At 32.3% G+C, this 20,742-nt stretch overlaps 1 protein-coding gene across 33 annotated transcripts; it reads right to left on the bottom strand.

Moving 5' to 3' along the window:
• Positions 1 to 19,376, bottom strand: LOC112012782 (putative disease resistance protein RGA4). Of its 33 annotated transcripts, none has more exons than XM_065776468.1 (19): positions 16,352 to 19,376; positions 15,598 to 15,845; positions 15,396 to 15,512; positions 15,197 to 15,283; positions 14,932 to 15,011; positions 14,265 to 14,348; positions 13,261 to 13,933; positions 12,767 to 12,858; positions 9,575 to 9,650; positions 8,675 to 9,376; positions 7,660 to 8,553; positions 7,450 to 7,527; positions 6,639 to 6,931; positions 6,427 to 6,509; positions 6,245 to 6,337; positions 6,093 to 6,151; positions 3,391 to 4,126; positions 3,189 to 3,275; positions 1 to 810 (listed from the first exon to the last, which is right to left on the bottom strand). In XM_065776468.1, the coding sequence occupies exon 1, from the start codon at positions 19,173 to 19,175 to the stop codon at positions 16,389 to 16,391; it is 2,787 nt and encodes a 928-aa protein (XP_065632540.1). In that variant the 5' UTR covers positions 19,176 to 19,376; the 3' UTR covers positions 1 to 810; positions 3,189 to 3,275; positions 3,391 to 4,126; positions 6,093 to 6,151; positions 6,245 to 6,337; positions 6,427 to 6,509; positions 6,639 to 6,931; positions 7,450 to 7,527; positions 7,660 to 8,553; positions 8,675 to 9,376; positions 9,575 to 9,650; positions 12,767 to 12,858; positions 13,261 to 13,933; positions 14,265 to 14,348; positions 14,932 to 15,011; positions 15,197 to 15,283; positions 15,396 to 15,512; positions 15,598 to 15,845; positions 16,352 to 16,388. The 33 variants fall into 33 exon arrangements, with proteins under 33 accessions (XP_065632540.1, XP_065632541.1, XP_065632545.1 ...); XM_065776469.1 differs by having other exon boundaries at positions 1 to 735; XM_065776463.1 differs by lacking the exons at positions 1 to 810; positions 3,189 to 3,275; positions 3,391 to 4,126 and adding an exon at positions 5,096 to 5,875 and having other exon boundaries at positions 6,639 to 6,749; positions 6,809 to 6,931.
• Positions 19,377 to 20,742: the final 1,366 nt, after the last annotated feature.

The following is a 20,742-nucleotide window of genomic DNA, read 5'->3' as shown; positions in this document are numbered from 1 at the left end:
TTTAAGTTAATACAGCCAAGTGCAAGATTTTTTTACATTCAGAACAATCTGATTGCATTTTGTGATACATCGTGCTCCCAATAAGATATTTAGGAGTACCTTGGGCAATTAGAAGAGTAATTGCTGAATGCAGAACTCTAAATAGGGCTAACAATGGAACTAATCAGTTCTATGTAACTTCCAACAATCTCTAGTCAAAAAGGATAAAAACTAAACCAATTTCAATAATAAAAACTGTAATTCTTCAGAAAAGGATAGCTACTGAATAATCTCCTTCTACCTTCTCAATAATAAATCCTTTGACCTTTGTATTCATTTTCCAAATCTTTTTCAGTTCCATGGAAGCTCGGCTTTGTCTGGATCTTTGTAGAAGAAGAAGAAGCCGTTCACCGATCACTACATTTATGGATCACGCCAAATCGTTAACCTGGTGGCTGGTCACTCGTTGATCAGTGATTTGTTGGCCACTAGATTGATCAAAAATATACTTTTTGATCACAATTCACTGGCCACTACAGGTGACAATCCAAACAGGCGATGATATGGAGTAATGTCGCCAAGCATAGGGGAATTCCGTTATGATAAAGACCATGATGGAAAGGGCCCCTTCCGTTTTCAAAAATCTGCTTAATGGGCCCCTTTTATTATATATGATAGCTAAATTCCATACTGATGTAGATCTCCCTCTCTGCTTAGCGTTGAATATTCTCCATTTAATAGCCATTCAACAAAGAACTGCACAGCCATATAATGTCAAATACTCATGTAAGGCTTTAGTCACCTAGTTGTATACATCCATGAACCTCCAGACTGCACAAAAAGCGAAAGCTATGAAATAAAAAAATACAGAACCTATCACAAAGTATCTGTGTCATTAAAAAAAAAAAAAATCAAAATTTCATAAAGCATGCTATCTCTTCCACGAGTAATAATACATGCAACATGTTGCAAGCAAACTTCCAGAAAGTAAAAACTGTTTTTTTTTTTTTTTTTTGGCGTGTGGCTAAAATGAGAAGTCAAAAGAGTAGGTGCTTCAATAATATATGAGGGAGAGATAGAAGGAATTAAGAGCATGTGCAACCAATAGAGTGAAATACTTTGGACCTAGTTAGAAACTTAGAATATTTGGGGCACCAGCAGGCTCTTTGTCCTAGTCCACTTCCTCTAGTCATGTGTCCAATGGCTTGAGAAAGGAAAATTTACAGAGTATTCATCTCAGGTTTAATATCATTTTGGGCTTACAAATACGAAATATCCACATCATTTGACTGAAATTATTTTATTAAGTCAAATTAAATAGTTTGGTCTACCTAATTCCATTTTTTTTTTTAAATATTTTTGGTGTTCCTACTCTTTCTCACCAATCAAATGAAGCGTATATTCAGAGCTAAAATTTTGGCTCAAACTCTAATTCAAAATGGAACTTTTGACGCACACGAAGTTATAGAAAATAAAAATTGGGAAATTTTAGTATTATGTAACTGTAAATTTTTCTAAAAACAAAAACCAAAACATCTTTAAGATTTTATAAAAGACATATAAAAAAGAAATGTGTAAAGCACAAAAACAAAAACAAAAATATGATGATGATTGATATCTGATAGCTCAGGCCAAGTGTAAACTTCTATCCTATCCTTGTAAAAGTAAGGTGGATGGTAAAATCAAGGGTTCAAAAACCACTTGGTAAATGAGTAAAAATAGATATATATATATATATATATATAAATATAGAAAATACTTGGTAGCTAGCAAAAAGATGCAGCCTATTTAGTTCATACATATAGATGCATAAGTTATTTGTTCTACAAAAGGACATTATTCTCCCTCTCATCATAGTCATTTTTTTCCCTCTAGAAATATAAGATCTAAGGTATCTTAGGGCAATTAAAACCAAAGATTCTCCGTCTCCTTGAGAGTGTGAGGTGGCTACATTCCTTGCCAGCAACGATATCATACTAAGGCATCTGAGATTTCAAGCATTCAACTTATGCGAGGTAGCTGATTACTCCAGCAAAGCTAACAAACTAGAACAATACCTAATGTGAAGATATTACCAAAGTAGTAGCATGTTGAAGTCTCTCTTGGAGAGACACCAGCTTTGGAACAATATGAAAGTCATGAACATGAGTTATTTGCAAGGGAGCCTAAGTGTAGATAATGTGTTTAGAGAATCAATCCCTCTTAGAATTGGGAGATTCTAGGACAGGTTTGACCATTGTTTAATCATTAGAGTAGATTGAGTATTGTGATTTGTAGCTTACTTCATATGCTTGGTTAATTAGGTTGGCTTTAACTGCTTTATGGCTATGTTTCAATATATAGTTGCTTGCTGACTCTTGTTTTTTTTTTAATATAATTTACTCATTTATTCATAAAGAGGAAGTTTTATGAAGCATATGTCAGAAATTGAACATTTTAGCACAAATAACAAGAAAAAAGTATTATAATGTGTACCAAAGAGACAATATTTCTTTGGATTTTGTTGATTCGTGCCTTAAGGGCACACATTATTTTTCATTTTTGAAAAAGTTTTTCTCGGGAATTGAAAAAATATTGACAGCTTTTTCAATTTTCCAGAAAATATTTTCAAAAATGGATGACTTAATGTGTGCCCTTAGGGCACATATTAACCGAACCCTATTTCTTTTTAGCAGGACAGCAACACTAAGGTTTGGAAAGATAACGAGAATCTTTTTCCCTTCCAACTATTTGGAGATGAGCAGCAGTAGAAGGTGTGGCTAGATCCAAAGAATTCATTCACTGGAAATAAACGTTCCTAAGCTAAGGTCCTCTGAGCATTAGCAATCTGACTCATAAAAGTGTATATATATATATATATATTATAAATTAAAATGGTAAGAAACTTGATGGATTCCTAATACTTTTTCTGAAATTTTAGAACACACTTGATATCTGACTGAATTTTTTTTTTAAAATTAAGATATAAGAAATGCAATTAAGATGGAGTCAATGGACTCAATCTCATTTTAAGATTTTAACTTAAGTGAATTCTCCAAACACATTTAAGAAAAGAAGAAACCATTTAGCCTAATTATCTCATTGGATAAACTATGTAAGCAATAACTTATTTACTAATTACTCAAATGACATTGAGCATATCAATTTTAAGTAAATACCATGCATCCACAGCTTACATATAAAGAAAAAAAATTTACTGAACAGTATACCTTAATAATAAGCTATGTCCTGCAGTGTTAGTTGTCACTTGTCATGGTAAATACTCCCCTCAAGTGTTAAAAAGATTTTCTCCATTTCTGCAAGCATCAGCAAAAGGAAACCAAATTCAACACCTTCTCGACTTTTTTTGTTAGGTACAAAGAGAATAGAAACATAACAGAAAGAGATCTTCCAAAAAGAGAAGATGATTACCACCAAGTTGACAGCTTGTCACATAATTGCAAGGCTTGCTAGTCATGAACAAGTCTCAAATTTTAAGCTAGGTTAATTCGTTCTGCCTAAGGAGTCAAAAGGCTAATAAGTTCACCAAAATATCAGAACCTCAAAAAACAGAATGAAGAAGAACAAACAAGAAACAAGATTATTGCCAAGTGTTGGGATTGGTGCTCTTATATCCTATTGTATGATACTATATATGATATTATGTACGACTTAATATTATGATTGATAAAGTTGTTTTTATTATTATCTAAAATAATGGCAATATAAATATTTGGACATTATCATATAGTCCATGAGATGCACAGTATGTGATTTATGTGAAAAGTTACGGAATATATAAATCACAGGTTCTTTGTAAACTTAGAATTTTAGTTCGTAGTCGGTGACAAAATTGGGCGTTTCATTTGCAAATACTATAATATATTAACTAAGATGATTTGTCTTGATCATGAAAGTGGAGACTTCTAGTTGATGTGTTGATATGTTTTAAGAGTTAAGACATATTGAACTAGACCGCTGTGAAATTTATCAATATCATAACAACTGTCAATTGAATAATAAATCTCACAACTTCTAGTTGATTGCAAGTTGTTGATAACTCAATATGACCAATCCACATTAATTTGCTCTTTGAATTAATGTTGAATAATCCCCTTTTAATGACCCTCCAATGGTTAACTTCACAACCATATAATGGCTGATATCCCTGACAAAGAATAAGGGAGTTAGAGAAACATTTTGTTTTTGTTTTTTTTTTTTTTTTTATAAGTTAGAGAAACATTTTGTTTTCTTCAAATAGCTAGAGATATGATCATGCATGCAAACAACTTTCACCCCACGATGAAAGCAAACAAGGGAGTTTTTCCATAATAAACTGGTTTAAGAAAAGAGTCTAAAATTTGAATATTAGATATTTAAAAATATAAAGGAACTGTTAATTTTACAAAAAAAAAAAAAAAAAAAAAATTTAGAATTTTAATTGCACTTGTGTAGACTTCTTGAAAATCAAATACAGAGGGTCTCGTCTCTCAAAAAAAAAAAAAAAAAAAAAAAGATACAGAGGGTCTCACCTAGGACAATGTTTTATTATGTTATATAGAATGCAACACATGTCTGGAAGCATATATTCATGTGACGTAATCTTGTATAATACCTAATCTTTAGTACATATTGCTCTATTTGTCCCATACACTATTAGTCCTATTTGAAAAATTCAACTTTTTAGAAGATTGTTAATTAATACATTATCTTTCAAATGGAAATGTACAAATTTCAAGTCATCATTTTCTTAAGTTTGGTATCATTAAATAATATAGGCTAAAAAAGAAAATAGCACACAACAAAACTTTTAGGCTAAAATACAAATAACATTTTTTAAATTCTTCAATTGATACTTTCATCTTTCATTTTTATAATTCAGTCCATAAAATTTACATGTTTTGCCACCATTAATCCTACCGTCCAAAAAGTGCCTATTTCCATTATAAAGAAAAAAACTTTTTCTTAATGCTAATATACTATTAAATTCTCTTTAAAAAAATTTCATAAAAATCCTTAAAAAAAAAAAAAAAAGTTGAAACAAGGATAGCTACAATAAAGTATCACTTTCAGACGTAAAATAGTCTCATTTACAGCGAAGGTATTCATACATATGTAAAACATGAGTCATACGTGATACAACACAACGTATAAATCTGAATTTTTATTATGAAAAAAAAAAGATTTTCTTTCTGGAATATTCCTTCTCCATATAAAAATAATAATACAAAACATACATTGAAATACAAATATGGACTATGCAGAGCACCCTAGCTATAATCAAATCCAGGCAGCAAAGAATAACCTAATAAACTGGTTTCACACGAAAATGCCACACAAAGCTGGCCACCCAAATCATAAAATTTGAAGAAGAAACGAAATATTTGATTGTCAAACTGACAGCAACATTAAACAAGTTGAGAATTACAAATTCAGCATTCCTAATGAAATGAATGGATTTGTTCAAATGTTCTCATTCTCTGGTGCAACTGTTGAAAAAGAAACGAAATATTTGATAGTCTTGACTGTAACATTAAACAAGTTGAGAATTGCCAATTCAGCATTCCTAATGAAATGAATGGATCTGTTCAATTGTTCTCATTTTCTGGCGCAACTGTTGAAGAAGAAATGAAATATTTGATAGACAAACTGACAGCAACATTAAACAAGTTGAGAATTGCAAATTCAGCATTCCTAATGAAATGAATGGATCTGTTCAATTGTGCTCATTCTCTGGCGCAACTGTTGAAGATGACTAATACTTTTCCAAAGGAGAACAATGACCAATCCACATTATCATGTGTGATCTTAACCATCTAGACTTGATACAAAATTTGCTCTCTGTATTAATGTTGAATAATCCCCTTTTGACGACCCTCCAATGGTTAACTTCACAACCATATAATGGCTGATATCCCTGACAAAGAATAAGGGAGTTAGACAAACATTTTGTTTTCTTCAAATAGCTAGAGATATGATCATGCATGCAAACAACTTTCACCCCACGATGAAAGGAAACAAGGGAGTTTTTCCATAATAAACTGGTTTAAGAAAAGAGTCTAAAATTTGAATATTAGATATTTAAAAATATAAAGGAACTGTCAATTTTACAAAAAAGAAACATGTAGGCTCACCTCTCATGGAAAAGGAGCTATGAGATAAGTTGTGCTAAATGGAAGTATGGAACCGCCATCTACAGAGGAAACAGTGGTTAAAATATCATATTAGATGCTATACTAATCAATAACAGCATACTTGTATCATTTACCCAAATTATTATAGCTACCTCTATTTTGCACTCTAGTAACCCAAAATAATAGCTGTCCAACATTGAAGCAATTAGTCTGCAAAATGGGAACAGAGGCTCCAGGTATCTTACCTACAAAATATAATGAAACAGTCTTCAACAAGAAAAAAAGAAGAATGAACCAACAAAAAAATCTTGAAGTAATAAATGACTAAGCTTACCAAAATAAGTTGGACCAAAAAAAATCTAAGAGAACTCCAGCAAACATATGGGCAAAGGATGAGTGTAACATTGGGAGCTGAAACTGAAACTCGCAAGAGGTAAAAGGAGTGAACTATTGACAAGATTTGGAAGGCATACATTCACACTTGAAGTGGAAAGAATTAGTTGGATTTAACTTCAATTGTTGTGAGAAATATGTAAAGTTGCATACCAGCTTTTATTTGAACTCAAATTTGCCTTTTCTGAAGGCTTCTCAAAACTTGCTTCTAGAGAGAATACAATAGGACAAAGCTTCAATCACCAATTCTTCCTTGATTAATAACTCCAAGCAGCAATATTTGTACAAGGAAAATTCCAAAATTCAGGTGAAAGACAACGTACTCCTCAAAGTGGAATTCAACCAAAATTCTTCCTTTTCTTTACTCTTTACAGTACACAAAGATAGGATCATCTTCACACTTAACACTTACTTCAAAGAAATTGTTGTAGTGACCTTCATCCCAACTGCAAAAGATAGAATATTATTAGGAAACTGAAACTATAACATGAAATAGACACTCCTATCATTAACACAACTCCAATTAATTGTGTTCTTAGCGGAAAATCGATTTTTTCTAATACGCTTGATGATACTTTTCTGCCCCTTTTGTTCTTTCTTTGTGTTATTTCTCTTTCAGCTTGAAATCTTCCTAGACTAGACGAACAGGATTCTAGCACATGTGAATACTAGTTTTTGAGTTCAAGTTTTCAGCATTAATAAACCATCATAAAATAATAGGTAAAGAAGTACGGGAAAAAAAAGGATATTCTACCATTCTCTTTGAAATTTTGGTGAAATATTAAAATATAAATACATAACAGGGAACACACCCAAAAAAAAAAAAAAAAAAAAAATCTGAAAGCATACCTGGAATAAAGATATTCTACCATTCTCTTTGAAATTTTGGTGAAATATTAAAATATAAATACATAACAGGGAACACACCCAAAAAAAAAAAAAAAAAAAAAATCTGAAAGCATACCTGGAATAACAACCTAATTTCTACAAGGTAGTTGGATGCTCAGTTTACATTCATACAATAATGGAAGTTATGATGTATCTGCAAAAATAAAACATTTTCAGCACAAGAACAATAAAAACAATTATTGAGTTTACCAAAGAAAGAACTTCTCTTTTTGGGAGGACAACAATAAGAAGCTAAGGCACAATAAAAATGATAAGAATATTTTACCTTGATATATTTGGAGATGAGGTAGAGGCTGTAGCAGTAGCAGGTGCCACAGGATCCAAAAGATTCAACCACTATGGAAAAAAGTTTTTAAAGTGACTTGACTTATAAAAGTAGGAAAATAAAAATAAAAAAAAGTAACAAAGTAAAGTAACAAAGTTGACAGATTACCAAGGTTTTGTCCGGAATTTTAGAACATGTCCAGAATATGAGAAATTTTATATATTTTCAAATAAAGAGGTAAGAAATGGAATGAAGGAGAATTGTTTTGTTACATATACGATTGGATTTGTGTGCATGTATAGACACACTAGACTAAATAAATGTATTGGACTCAATCTCATTTTATGCTTTTGACAAAAACGAATTCTCCAAAAACATTTGGGAAAAGAAGATATTATTCAGCCTTATTATCTTACCGCATAAACTACGTAAGTCATTAGTTAGTTACTAATTACCCAAATGACAATGTGTAATTAATCAATATTTAGCAAATACAAGAACATGTCAAAAGCTTATAATATAAAGGAAAAAATTTGACCAAACCGAATACATTATAATAAGTTAATTCCTGCAGTCTTAGTTAGTGTCAAAAGATTTTCTCCATTTCTACAATTGTCAGAAATGCAACCAAGAACATCACCTCATGACATCAAAGAAGTTTTACGTACAACAATATAGATGTTATCCTTTCTTCTCCGTTGTGATGAGATCAATTAAGTAGCAACAGTCCTTTGCACATACAAAAGGGAAACAAAACAAAAAGAAATTTCCCAAATAATATAAAGCAAATAGATGATAACCATTGAGTCCATGACTTGTTGCTCAATTTCAGGGCCAGAAAGTTTTTAACAGGGTCCAAATTTTGCGCCAGGTTAGTTGTTGCCTTAATTTGTTCTGCGTGAGAAGTCAATCGATTGAGAATCTTCAAAATATCAAAACTGAAAATGCAAAGACGAAGAAGAAGAAACAAGAACAAGAAAATTGGTGTACAGTTCTTCATTAAAAAACCAAATACCTGAAGTAGTTAAAGACACCATCAGATTCAACTCTTTCCCTCCTATACTCATGTTTGCTGCCTCATGTTCACATAGGACTCCACGGCCAAATTCAAAACCAAGGGCCACAACTTTAGCAGAGAGAAAAAGTGCCAAATTACCAACCATTGGAAAAACCAAAAATTCTAAAACTTGGGTGTTGTTTTGAGCGTAACAACCTATTATATAAAAACTAGTCGCTAACCCGTGCAATGAATGGAAAATTTCAAAAATGAAATATTTATGAAATATCCTAAATAATTTTCTTTTAATAAAAAAATTCAAAAGAGATAGAACTCCAACACTTACGCTTACTTATTACACAATCTAGAAACTGTCCTATAGGATATATGTCCTACCTATTTCACAAAAAAACATGTATTTGTTCTAACACATCCGAAATCTCCTTCAAACATGGTTCCTACAACCCAATTGATGCCAACAACTGTGAGTTGGCAAACTCCACAATCAAATCCTTGATCTACAGTTCGTGACAGGAGTGTAACACTCAATAGAGCATGGTAGCCATCCACAATGGGTTTCCTTGGCAATGAATTAATTTAGTATGCACTATAATAGGAGAACCATAACTATCGCTAAAAATAATGACCATACCTGCATAATAGATGGCTTTGAAAAAAGGCCAGTGCCATGTCCAGTTTTGAAATAAGGAGAAACAAGAGCTGCAATTGTTGGGTTCGCTTAATATCTTAGCTTATGATTTTTATCACAGTAAAGTTTAAAGATATTTTGGGCTGGTAAACAATTAAAGTTATTTTGGTAACAAGTGGGATAAGAATAAGTTGTCATCGGGAAAAAAAGAGTATTAGTATTGTATTTATCTTTATTTGTGAGTATTAAATATTTATCCTTATCAATACCTTTTGAATGGTTCAACAATCTTCTCTTGCTCAAAGCCACATTTCGTCTTTACTTGACTGGCTCTTCATTCAACTCCTTAAAAAGAAGTTCTAATTTTATACAACATTGGAAATTTCAAGTAATACAAAATTGGAAATTTCAAGTAGAAAAATTGTAAGCATATCTTTCGAAGTCTATATTCAATATTTGAAAAGGTTAGTGTTCATTGATCTTTAAAATAGAATTACAAAACCTTATACGAAAAACATATTAGTCCAACAACAAATGACAATGCACACTTCGATGCAATGTGCATTCTTCGTATGACCAAAATAAAATAAACAAACAGCTACTCAAAAACAAAGCAGGATTGCAATAGCATATTTGCTACACTTTTTTTTGCACAAAGCCATAATTGAGACATGTTTTTTTGTTTGGATAAGATTGCCGACCGATAATTTAAATACATACAATATCATAAAGCCCTCTGTTTGTTCTTTGTATAGTACTTTAATTATTAAAAGAAATACATAATTTTTCTTTGGGATAAGTTAAAAATTAAATCTATAGAATTTGGGATGTTATCTCCTACAATTGGGGAATATATGCAATACCTACAACGTAACAATAATTCCAATAACAAAGTGTGAAATAATTTATACAAAAAACATAAACACACAAGCTCCAATTGACAAATAACTTGTCAAACCCACAAAACATTCATGACCCATTTCCTAAAAGCATTCATGCATTTATCGTCAATAACCAAACAACTCTCAATAATCATGACCAACCATAGCCTACCAAATTTGGAAAAAAAAAAAGCATTTTCCCATATACTTTTTTCATGAGAAACAAAGAAAAGAAAAGTTGTGATCTCTCCCTATAATTTGCTCTTTGATTTGTTATACCAATGACATATATTCAAGCAAAGACAATGTCTTGAGGGACCAAATAGGATTTGTGACACCAAGTGGGTAGAGATTGTCCGTGGCATTGTCATTTACAGACATCATTTTGAAATCCAGACAGTGTAAAGAACCGTAAAAGGGAGAAGTTTAAGATTTTTAAAGTTGGAATGAGGTCGAACCATAATGACATCATAATTAATTTAATAATTATTTTAAAAAAATAAATAGATTAAATTAGTAAAAATATAAAAATTGACTAAAATAATTCAAATTAATATAAATATCTATACTTCAAATGTTTTTTTTTTTAATATCATAACTTCCATAAGACAAATAAGTAATAATAAATCAAAAGCAAACATAAATAAACATTGAGTATCTCAATCAATGGATATATATATATATATATGAAATTAATATACTTAAACATTTTGTTAGAGTTTAACATTCTACTACTATTTATGCAAGTCTTTATTTAAATTATCTTAAATCATGTCTAGCCCATTTGATTACCAATATTTTTTTATTATGCCCAACCCCATTGATCACTTATGAAATTAAAAATTAAAATACAAAAATTGAAAAGGGGCCATTTCAAAAAAAAAAAAAAAAAAAAAACCTGAAAAGGGCGAACATTGGCTTGTCCGCCATTAAAAAACGGATTAAGTAAAAACACAAGCGCCCAAGGCAATGTATGAAAGAAATAAGTGGTTGATGGCTTGCACGCATTTGATACACTATAAAGTGGTTGACAGCTAAGCTTGCCTAAGCATAAATTTAGTGGGTTAAGCACAACCAGTCCATCTTCTACAACAGCCAAAACCTTCACCATGAGTTCGTGACAGTCAAGCAAAGAAGACTTGTAGAAATGGAGAAAATGCAGCAGGAGTGAGAGAGACAGAGACAGAGACAAAGAAGAAGAATAAGAGGAAATAGCGATGCAATCTCATGGTTTGATACATCTCATGGTGGTTGAAGCTTCAACAATGGCTGTAAGTACCCAAAATAATATATATATATATATATATATCTGATCTGAACATGTGAGAATCAAATTACATATTGTTCAAGCACTTCTTTAACGTTGACAACGTTTTGATTTGGAGGTTGAAGGGCTTTGATTCTAAAAGCTTTCGGGTTTTTTTTTTTTTTTTTGGTCATTTATTTACTGAGAACCCATGACAAATATCCATGGCTTCAATGATAATTTCGTCGGGCTTATTAGTGGGAAGGATTGGATTCTGCATTGGTATAGGTTAGGCTGATAGGCTCTTTATCTATGGAGGAAGAGAGATTGCAGATATGTATATATATATATATATATATAGAAAAATAAAGCAATGGGTGTTCTATTCCCAACAGGGAACAATTGAACGTTTTGAAAAACCTCTTGATCGAGAATCGAAAGAATCACCATTAATCAAGAGATAGATTTGAAGAAGGTCTGAATTAATGCTCAATTAGTTGAAAGAACAGCAAAATGTTAATTACAAAAGGAAGAGATAATGCGTACCTAGTAAGGATTTTGATTTTTTTAGCAAAGTGGCAATTGAACAGGTATGAAGAAGTGATTCAAAGGAGAGGAAGAGACCAAGGAGGGAAGAGAGAGAGTTTGGCATTAGAAAGGTGAAATTCTGAAGTTTTGAAAGTGCGAAAGACAAGAAAAGAAAAAGGATAAGGAGGGGAGACACAGAGGTTTTAGCATTAAAGTCAACATTACCATTAACAAAAGATTGGGCTTTATGGTGCAAATAGGGTTGGAAATCATTTCTTTTTAATAGTATTTTAAAATTATGGGAAATATTTAGAAAAAAGTATTTTAAAATTAGGAAAAAAATTTAGAAAAAAGAAGGGTAATAACATGGCTACTAATGTGGCTCAATTAGAGCGTAACAACATTAAATGCTATGCTTCAGCTTTTAGTAACATATAGAATATAGATGGGTAAAGTAACAGTATCCTCTAATCAGAATTGGGATTCAAGCAAAAAGGGAAACATTCATTGGTAAATTTTAATCGAGTAACATATAAAATTCAATCCAATCTACATTTGAATTTGTGCATGAATGAACAAATTAGACTCATTCATTTAGTTATTCTCTCATTCTTCTTTGACTCCAAAGTCAGTCTTACATCAACAATTCAACATGTGAGGAAGCAAACAAAATTTTTTCATTTAATCATCTCATTAAAATAAAATATGTTACTCCCTCAACAAAAGAAAGAATTTAAGAAATGAAAGAATGGAAGAACAAATGACAGACTTTCAAATGAACAAAAGAGAGTCAACCAACAAAATACCTCCAAAAATAAGCTAATTCCTGCAATGGTAGAGCTAGATTAAGTCCTCCTCTCTAAGTGTTAACAAATTGACTCTGACTCTGATTCTAATTCTGCAATTATTAAGAAGCAACCATACACACATCATTTTATAGTCTTATGTACAAAGATACAAATAATTAAAATTTTAACACACACACACATGTGTGTATATATATGTGTGTGTGTGTGTGTGTGTGTGTGTGTACGTATGTATGTATGAAGGGAAGGATTACATTATCCTAATCTTTCTTGTTCAAATAACTTTGTGAAGAAATCAAGTGTCTAATTAACATTTTATAGATAAGACAAAGAAAAAGATGGAAAAGAAAGAGAGTTTTAAAATGGTTTAGTTCTGCATAAGAAAGAAGTTGAATAGTTTAAGAAGTAGTCCAAAATATCAAAACCCTCAAAAACTAGTGGTTGGTTTTTAATTTGGGATGAAAAGATAGATAGATAGATAGATAGATGCATACCTAAAGAAATTGTTTCTTCTTGGTTGATCAAACCATCCACATACACATATGGGACATGAGCAATGGTGACCAATCTTCACCTGTTTGCTCTTGCATCTTTGCCGTAAGAGGGGACAATCAAGAATTTTCAACTTTTTTAAAGGTGAGATTGCGACTCCCTCTAGGAAGTGACGTCAAATTGGGACAATTATCAATTCCTAGTTCTTTTAAAGAGGTGAGATTGTGAATCCCTTGAGGAAGTGACGTTAGTTTGGGACATTCCCAAATGTTAAGGCTTAGTACTGATGTGAGGATGCCTATCCAAGGGAGAGAACCTAGTCCATCGTACCTTTTTATATAGAGTTCTCGGAGAGAAATGATGTTCTGTAGCCTCTCTTTGGGAAGCAATTTTAAATCGTTAATCCAATATAATTCTAAATCCTCTAATTGAGAGAGAGGAAAGTAGGTTGATGTGCTTGCTCCCATTTTCATTGTCTGCTCCAATACCTTCCAGTTTGGGACATTTAACCAAACTACCTCTCTTACCCATCATAGCTCATCCATCCTTACTCCTACCTCTCTTTGGCCTAAAAACTCCACGCACTCTATCCATCCATTACACTGCTTGCCCCCTCTGCTTTCCAGTGATTATAAAAAAGAACATGCATCATGTTGCCCATTGTTCGAACAGAGACTACATAACCAAAAGTTAAGAAGCAAAGGCCATGCTTTAGGAGGTAGTGAAATAGACAAAATACCAACTAAAGAGAAAATGAAAAGAAAAATGGTGTTATCCTCAAGTATTAATTGGAATACAAGCGAGATGAAAAACCTTAATTAGTAATATTTAATTGAGTAACAGATGAAAATTCAATCCAATCTTGCTTCAAATTTGCGCATGTATGAAAAATTATACCCATTCAGTCATTCTTGTGCTCTTTGGACTTTAAAAAGCTAGTCTTCACGAATTAGACAAATATTACCCCCCTCCCCCACCCAAAAAAAAAAAGTAACCACCAAAATACCTTTATAGTAAGTTAATTCCCTGTTGAGTTATTGTTGCCTGGTCATATTCCTCCCTTCAAAATTCTACCAAATTTGCTACAATTCTGCAATTATTAAGAAGCAACCATATATGTCATTTCATCAACACAAGCTTAGATACAATGATATAAATCATTAAATTAATAGAACAAATGGAAGAATTTACAATTATCCCTTTTTATTATCCTAATAATTTAAAGAAATCATGAATCAAATTGAAGTTTTGATATTAAAAAAAAGTAAAGGAATTTATTAAAAAAAAAAAAAAAAAGATGATTACCATTGAGTCCAAGATTGTACTTGCCATAATTTTTGGGGCATAAAGTTTTGAATAGGGTAAGCCAAGTTTGCCCTTAATTTGTTCTTCGTGAGAAGTCAAAGCAAGATACTTGAAGTAGTTAAAAAATAATTTGTAATTATATTCTATTAACAGATAAAAAGTCAATTCAAACTATTTTTGAACTAGTGCATGTATGAACAGATTAGGCTCATTCAGTCATTCTCTTGTTCTTTTTTGACTTTTTAAAGCAAGTATACACACAAACATATGAGGAGTAATTTGGTTTAATCATCTCATGAAAAGCATTTAGTAGATATATGTTGGAAACTTTTATAACCAAAAAAAAAAAAAAAAAACTACCAAAATACCGGTTTAGTAAGCTAATTCCTGTAGTGTTAGTCACCTGGTCAAGTCCTCCCTTCAAAGTTCTAAGAAATTTGCTATGATTCTGCAATTATGAACAAGCAACCATATATGTCATTTCATTAACACAAATTTAGATGAAAAGATTCAAATCATTAGAATAAAAGAACAGATGATAAAACAGTTATCCTTTTTTATTCTCCTAATAAATTGAAGAAATCGTGTGTCTTATTAAAGTTTTGATGGGAAAAAAGGGAAACAAATGATTACCACCGAGTTCTTAACCTGTTGCATAATTGTAGTTTTTGAATAGGGTCGGAATTTTGCACCCAAGCCTGTTCTTTGCCTAAGTTGGTTCTGCATAAGAAGTCAAACGACTAAAATATGACAAACCTCAAAAGGCATCAAGAAGAAGGGCATCTGTATATGATTGTCCATGAAAACTTGGAATTAAAAGATAGAAGCATACCTGAAGAAATTGTTTTTGGCAGATTCTGACAATCCACTTGCAATTCTGGGACATGCTACACAATTGCAAGGCCTGAAAGTTTTGTAAAAGGTCTGAATTTTAAGTTCTGCATGAAAACTGAAAAGTCCAATGCCTTATAAGTTCTCCAAGATATATCAAAAAAGGATTATTGGTGTTGTTTTCTTCATTAAAAGTCAAATACCTGAAGTAGTTAAAGATGCCATCAGATTCCAACTTCTATCCAATATTCTCTCCTACTCATGTTTGTGGGACTGTATTTGGACCCCACTGATTAAAAAAGAACAGATGTGCTGTTGCCTCAAGATTACAGGGACTTCACAACCAAATGCAGCAAGGACTACGTCTTTAGGAGGCAGAGAAAGTGACAAAATAACAAGCACTTGAAAAACCAAAAGTTCTTAAACTTGAGTGTAGCTCTGAAATAACAACCTATTATTCAAAAAATGGGGGGAAAAGTAAGCAAAATGAGGGATCTTCAAGTCTCATTTAGTATTCAAGTAATAAAAGAATTAATTAGAAATTTAAAATTTTTATTGGCAGTAAGAAAAAAAAAAATCAATCCAATCTATCCATGAATTGTACATTACTAAACAGATTAGACCCTTCTCTAATACTTGGATACATAGTATTATTTACACATATGATGGAAGTATTATGAACCATTTGTTTTAGCACAAGAACCAAAAAATAAAGTACATGAAGTGTGCAACAATGCATTAAAAAACTAGAAATTTTCCATTCCTGGCAGGTTGCAGGACAATGATGAGAAGCAAGAGTTAAAAAAAAAAAAATGGGTAGGGTTTTTCAAAATGTTTAATTATTAGAAGATAAGAAATGCACAACTCAGATAGATATTATCTCTAGATTTGTGAATGTCTACATCAGTAGTTGATTTTCAATTTGGGATTATAAAAGATAGATGGATAGAAGCATACCTGAATAATTGGGACATTAGCAATGATGGGCCAATCTTCACTCTTTGCCTCTTTGCCGTAAGACCAAGAGGGGACAACCATAAATAATTGACCCTTTTAAAGTGAGATCGGGAATCAGGGGCATGTAAGTTAGGTTAGGGCATCTGCCAATCTGTAAATGAAAAAGAGAAGGAGGAAATGATGGAAGTAAGAGATGGTGTGGCTCATTATCATCATCACCTGAATTCCTCCACCATCCCTTCAAATTTGGGCAATCCATTAATACGAGAGAAGATAAGGATGGGAAGAATGCTGTTTTTGAAGAAGAAGTAAAAGAGGAACCACCCAACATGTTACTAACATTGTCTTCACCTATCCATATGTATTCCAGTGCTTCCATTTCATAAAGAAAGACAGACTTGAGAAAAGGGAGTTGATTTAACGATGGGAGGTGCTGCAATCTCCTATTTTTATATAATTCAAAATGAACAAGATTATTGAGAGAAGAGACCCAACTTGGAATTCTCATGCCCATATAATGAGACAACCGCAACATTTTAAGATTTGGATGTGGCTGGAGGCCTTCCAGTGACATTTCATCATAACATTCGCTTTCTCCATCATCCCACCATAATTGCAGCTCTTGAAGATATTGTTTCTCCTTCATATCTGTGGCGTTACACTCCACCATGTCGTCTTTTCCATGTCCCAAATTTTTAATGACTAGACTTCCTCCCAAATTGTTTAGCTGCTTCAATTCACTTAGCCCACCACCAGATCTCGCCTGTTTTTTCTTAAACCAACTACTAGGGGTAGCCTTCAAACCCTCTTGCCTCGCGGAAAACAAAGGTAGTATCTCAAGAGATATAAGATGTCCAAGTCCAAGGGGCATATGCATCATTTTATTGCAATTACTAAAATCTAAATGCCTGAGATTGACCAATTTCTCAAGGCCCCAAGGTAATTCTTTAAGTGAGTGACAACCACTGAGTTTTAGCGTCAACAAATTTAACAGCTTGGTAATGGAAATAGGGAGAAATACAATATTTTTATTTTTAGAAAGATCAAGATATCTTAAATGTTTCAATTCCCCAATTGAATGTGGCACTACACAGAGATTTAACTCACTCAAATCTAATGTTCGTAAGTAATTGAGATTTGAAACAAGTGCATCACAAGTTAAGTTACCCAGTTTCCCCCCTACACTAGCTATAAGAATTGTTCGTATCTTCATTCCCTCAACTTTGAAAATTGAAGTTTTCCTTAATGAATTTTCAAAATCAAATGATACATGACGAACTTTTTTACCATTATATTCCTCACTTGAAGTTAGCATGGTACTCTCCATTCCAGCCACAAGAGTTGCAAGATCATGCATGAGGTCATGCATTTTGCAATATGATATATTGCCGCATTTATCTTTTTCTACATCTTGAAAAAAACATCTCCAAAGTAATACCATAAAGTACTCTCTCCCAACATCCTCAACACGTTGCTTTGGGTTTGATAACTTAATAAAACCTTGTGCTGCCCAAAGATTAAACAATGTCTCAACATTAATCTTGTAGTCTTTGGGAAACAATCTACAATAAGCAAAGCATTGCTTTAAGTGCGATGGTAGATGATCATAACTCAACTTAAGAGTTGATGAAATGCCATTTTTTTCTTCTTGAGTTATTTTTGAGAGTTCATAATCTTTGAAGGATCGCCACTCATTTTCTGAAGCTTTGGTGCGTAGCAAGCTTGCTATCGTCCTTATAGCAAGAGGTACCCCACCACACTTTTCCACAATTTCTTCTCCTAGACTTATAAAGGCTTGGTTCTCTGGAAGTTGGACTTGTTCAAGTGCCACTTTTACAAACAAACTCCAAGCCTTTTCTTTAGGTAGACCTCTTAGAGCATGCCATGAAGTTGCCCCTATTATCCTCGCTACACTTTCAGAGCGTGTGGTCACTATTATCCTACTTCCCCTTGCACCACCCATTAACAAATTTCTCAAGAGAAGCCATTTATTATTGTCCTCGTTCCACAAATCGTCCAAGACAAGCAAGTATTTTTTTTCATTAAGTTTTTCTCGAAGCTGAGTTTGCAACATCTGAAGGCTCTGTTCATTCTTGCTCCCTGGCAACTGTTCTAAAATTTCTTTAACAATTCGTTTTACATCAAAAATATCAGAGATACAAACCCAAAGTTTTATATCAAATTTTGTTTGGACATTTTCATCATTGTATACAAGTTGAGCTAGTGTTGTCTTGCCCAATCCTCCGATACCAACAATTGGAATGATAGAAATATTCTCAACAACGTTGTCATCAAAAAGACGTTCCATAATCTCTTTCTTATCATTCTCTCTCCCAATAACTTCACCTTCAAGTACAAAAGAATGAGTTTCTCTACCCCCCTTATTCATGACCTGTGGCTCAACCAAGCCTTTACTAAAGTGAAAATCACCCTTATCTTTTGCAATGGCATTTAGTCTCTCCCTAATTGCTTTTATTTCACGACCCAGCTTAGGACTAAAAGCAATCAGGTTTGAACTTGAAGAGAAAATACATACCTTTTTTGTCATCACTTTGTGGCGCATAACTTCGGTGGAGAAATCATCCAGCAAGTCATCAGCATCATGGAGGACATCTTTGAGCTTTTTGAGCCAGTCTTCGATCTGATGGCTTTGAGAACTCTGTTTTTCTGCATCTAGAATCACAGCATGGATTGTGGAGACTGTGTTGGTTAGATCTTCAATCTCAGTTTTGACACTAGAGGCCAGTTTGACCTCTTCTGCAATGATAGAGCCCAGCAGTTGAAGGACTTTTCCTGCAAGGTAGAACAAAGCTCCTTCCGCCATTTTCTTCTTTCAGGAATATTAGGTGGGTTTTTTTTTTTTTTTTTGCTGAATAGGAATATTAGGTGGTTTGTGGAGTAGTGAAGGTGATGAAAGATAGTTGTTGTTGTGTCCAGCTTTGAAAAATTACATCAATACTTATAGGTGGGGTTTGGATTCCGCGTCTGCGTTTCAGCAAACGCGTTTTCCTCCTCTCTTCTTCTTCTTCTTTTCTTTCTTTTTTTTTTTTTTTTTTTTTTTTTGCCCGCCATGTTTGACTTTGGGAGACAAAAAAACTATGCATAAACAGTGCGTTTATGCACTGTTTATATACTGTTTGTGTAATAAAAAATATTAAAAATTGTTCTTACGGTACTATTTACACATTTAAAAATTATTTGCTACAGTATTTTCAGTTTTCAATTTTTAATTTTCAGTTTTAGCAACACTAATTTCAATCCAAACACACCCATAATATGCCTCGACAATAATTTGTTTCTTGGTCCTGTAATCACTAAAATTTCTTCAAAATGTTAGTTTATTATCGTATTTTACTGTATTGTCCAAAGTATTAACCGCATTGACTTTATTGGTTAGGTAAGCATTATATGTCTGTGTATTAAAAAAGGTTCAATATGATTGTAAACATACTGAACATTAATCAAAACTGTTGCCAATTAGAGTACAGAAAAACTGGATATCAAGTAAATATAATTCAAAATTGATATTATTTTATTTCAAGTTATTTTTAAATGAGAACTGAATCTGTCTATGGTTTATTTTTTGTGGCTAAGTCATGAATGGAAAGAAATTATACTAAAATTTTTAAGGTTGCAAATGAACCAAGCCATTCATAAATAGTTCAAGCTTGGCTAGATAAAAAGCACATTAATATTTCTTTGTTTATAAACAAGCCAAACTTGAGCATTGATTTTAGACTTGTTTAATAAACAAGCCGAGTCCAAGCTAAAAAAATTGTTCATGACTAATATCGTAAACAATAGGGTTCAATAAAAAAAAAAAAAGGAGACACACATGGGTTGGTTTATGGACTTGGTAATAAGTTTGATATGGACTTGAAAAATTAACTCATATTTTATCAAGCCTTTAATTAATTGGAGTTGAGACAACTCATCCAAACTAAAAGAGCTTGATATTATTCTTAACTAGCATGTAACTCCATGCAAACGCATAGATGCATTTAAAATTAAACAAAATTTTTATTATAAAAATATAAATAATTAGTCAAATTAATTTTTTTTAGGCATGTAACACATGCATTCATGCATACATATAGATATATTTAAAATTAAATACAATTTTTATCATAAAATATAGATAATTAGTCAAATTATATTTTTAAAGTAAAAGTGATTAATCACATATTAAAATTCTTACCTAAATTTAATACTACTTGTAAGGACACAATTTAGTCCATAGCCCAAGAGATTTGGATAGTGGCCCAATAAGCCCAAAACAATAAGTTTGTTAGAGAGTGGGCTTGTTAATGACTTTTCAATGAGTTGAAGTATAGATCATAGTAGGCTAATTGGTATAAGAAGAATAAAACAAATAGTTTGAAAAGAAAAAT

Source organism: Quercus suber, unplaced genomic scaffold, assembly GCF_002906115.3.
Source record: "Quercus suber isolate HL8 unplaced genomic scaffold, Cork oak 2.0 scaffold_133, whole genome shotgun sequence".
In the NCBI taxonomy this organism is placed as follows: Eukaryota; Viridiplantae; Streptophyta; class Magnoliopsida; order Fagales; family Fagaceae; genus Quercus; species Quercus suber.
This window is presented reverse-complemented; position numbering and strand designations above follow the sequence as displayed.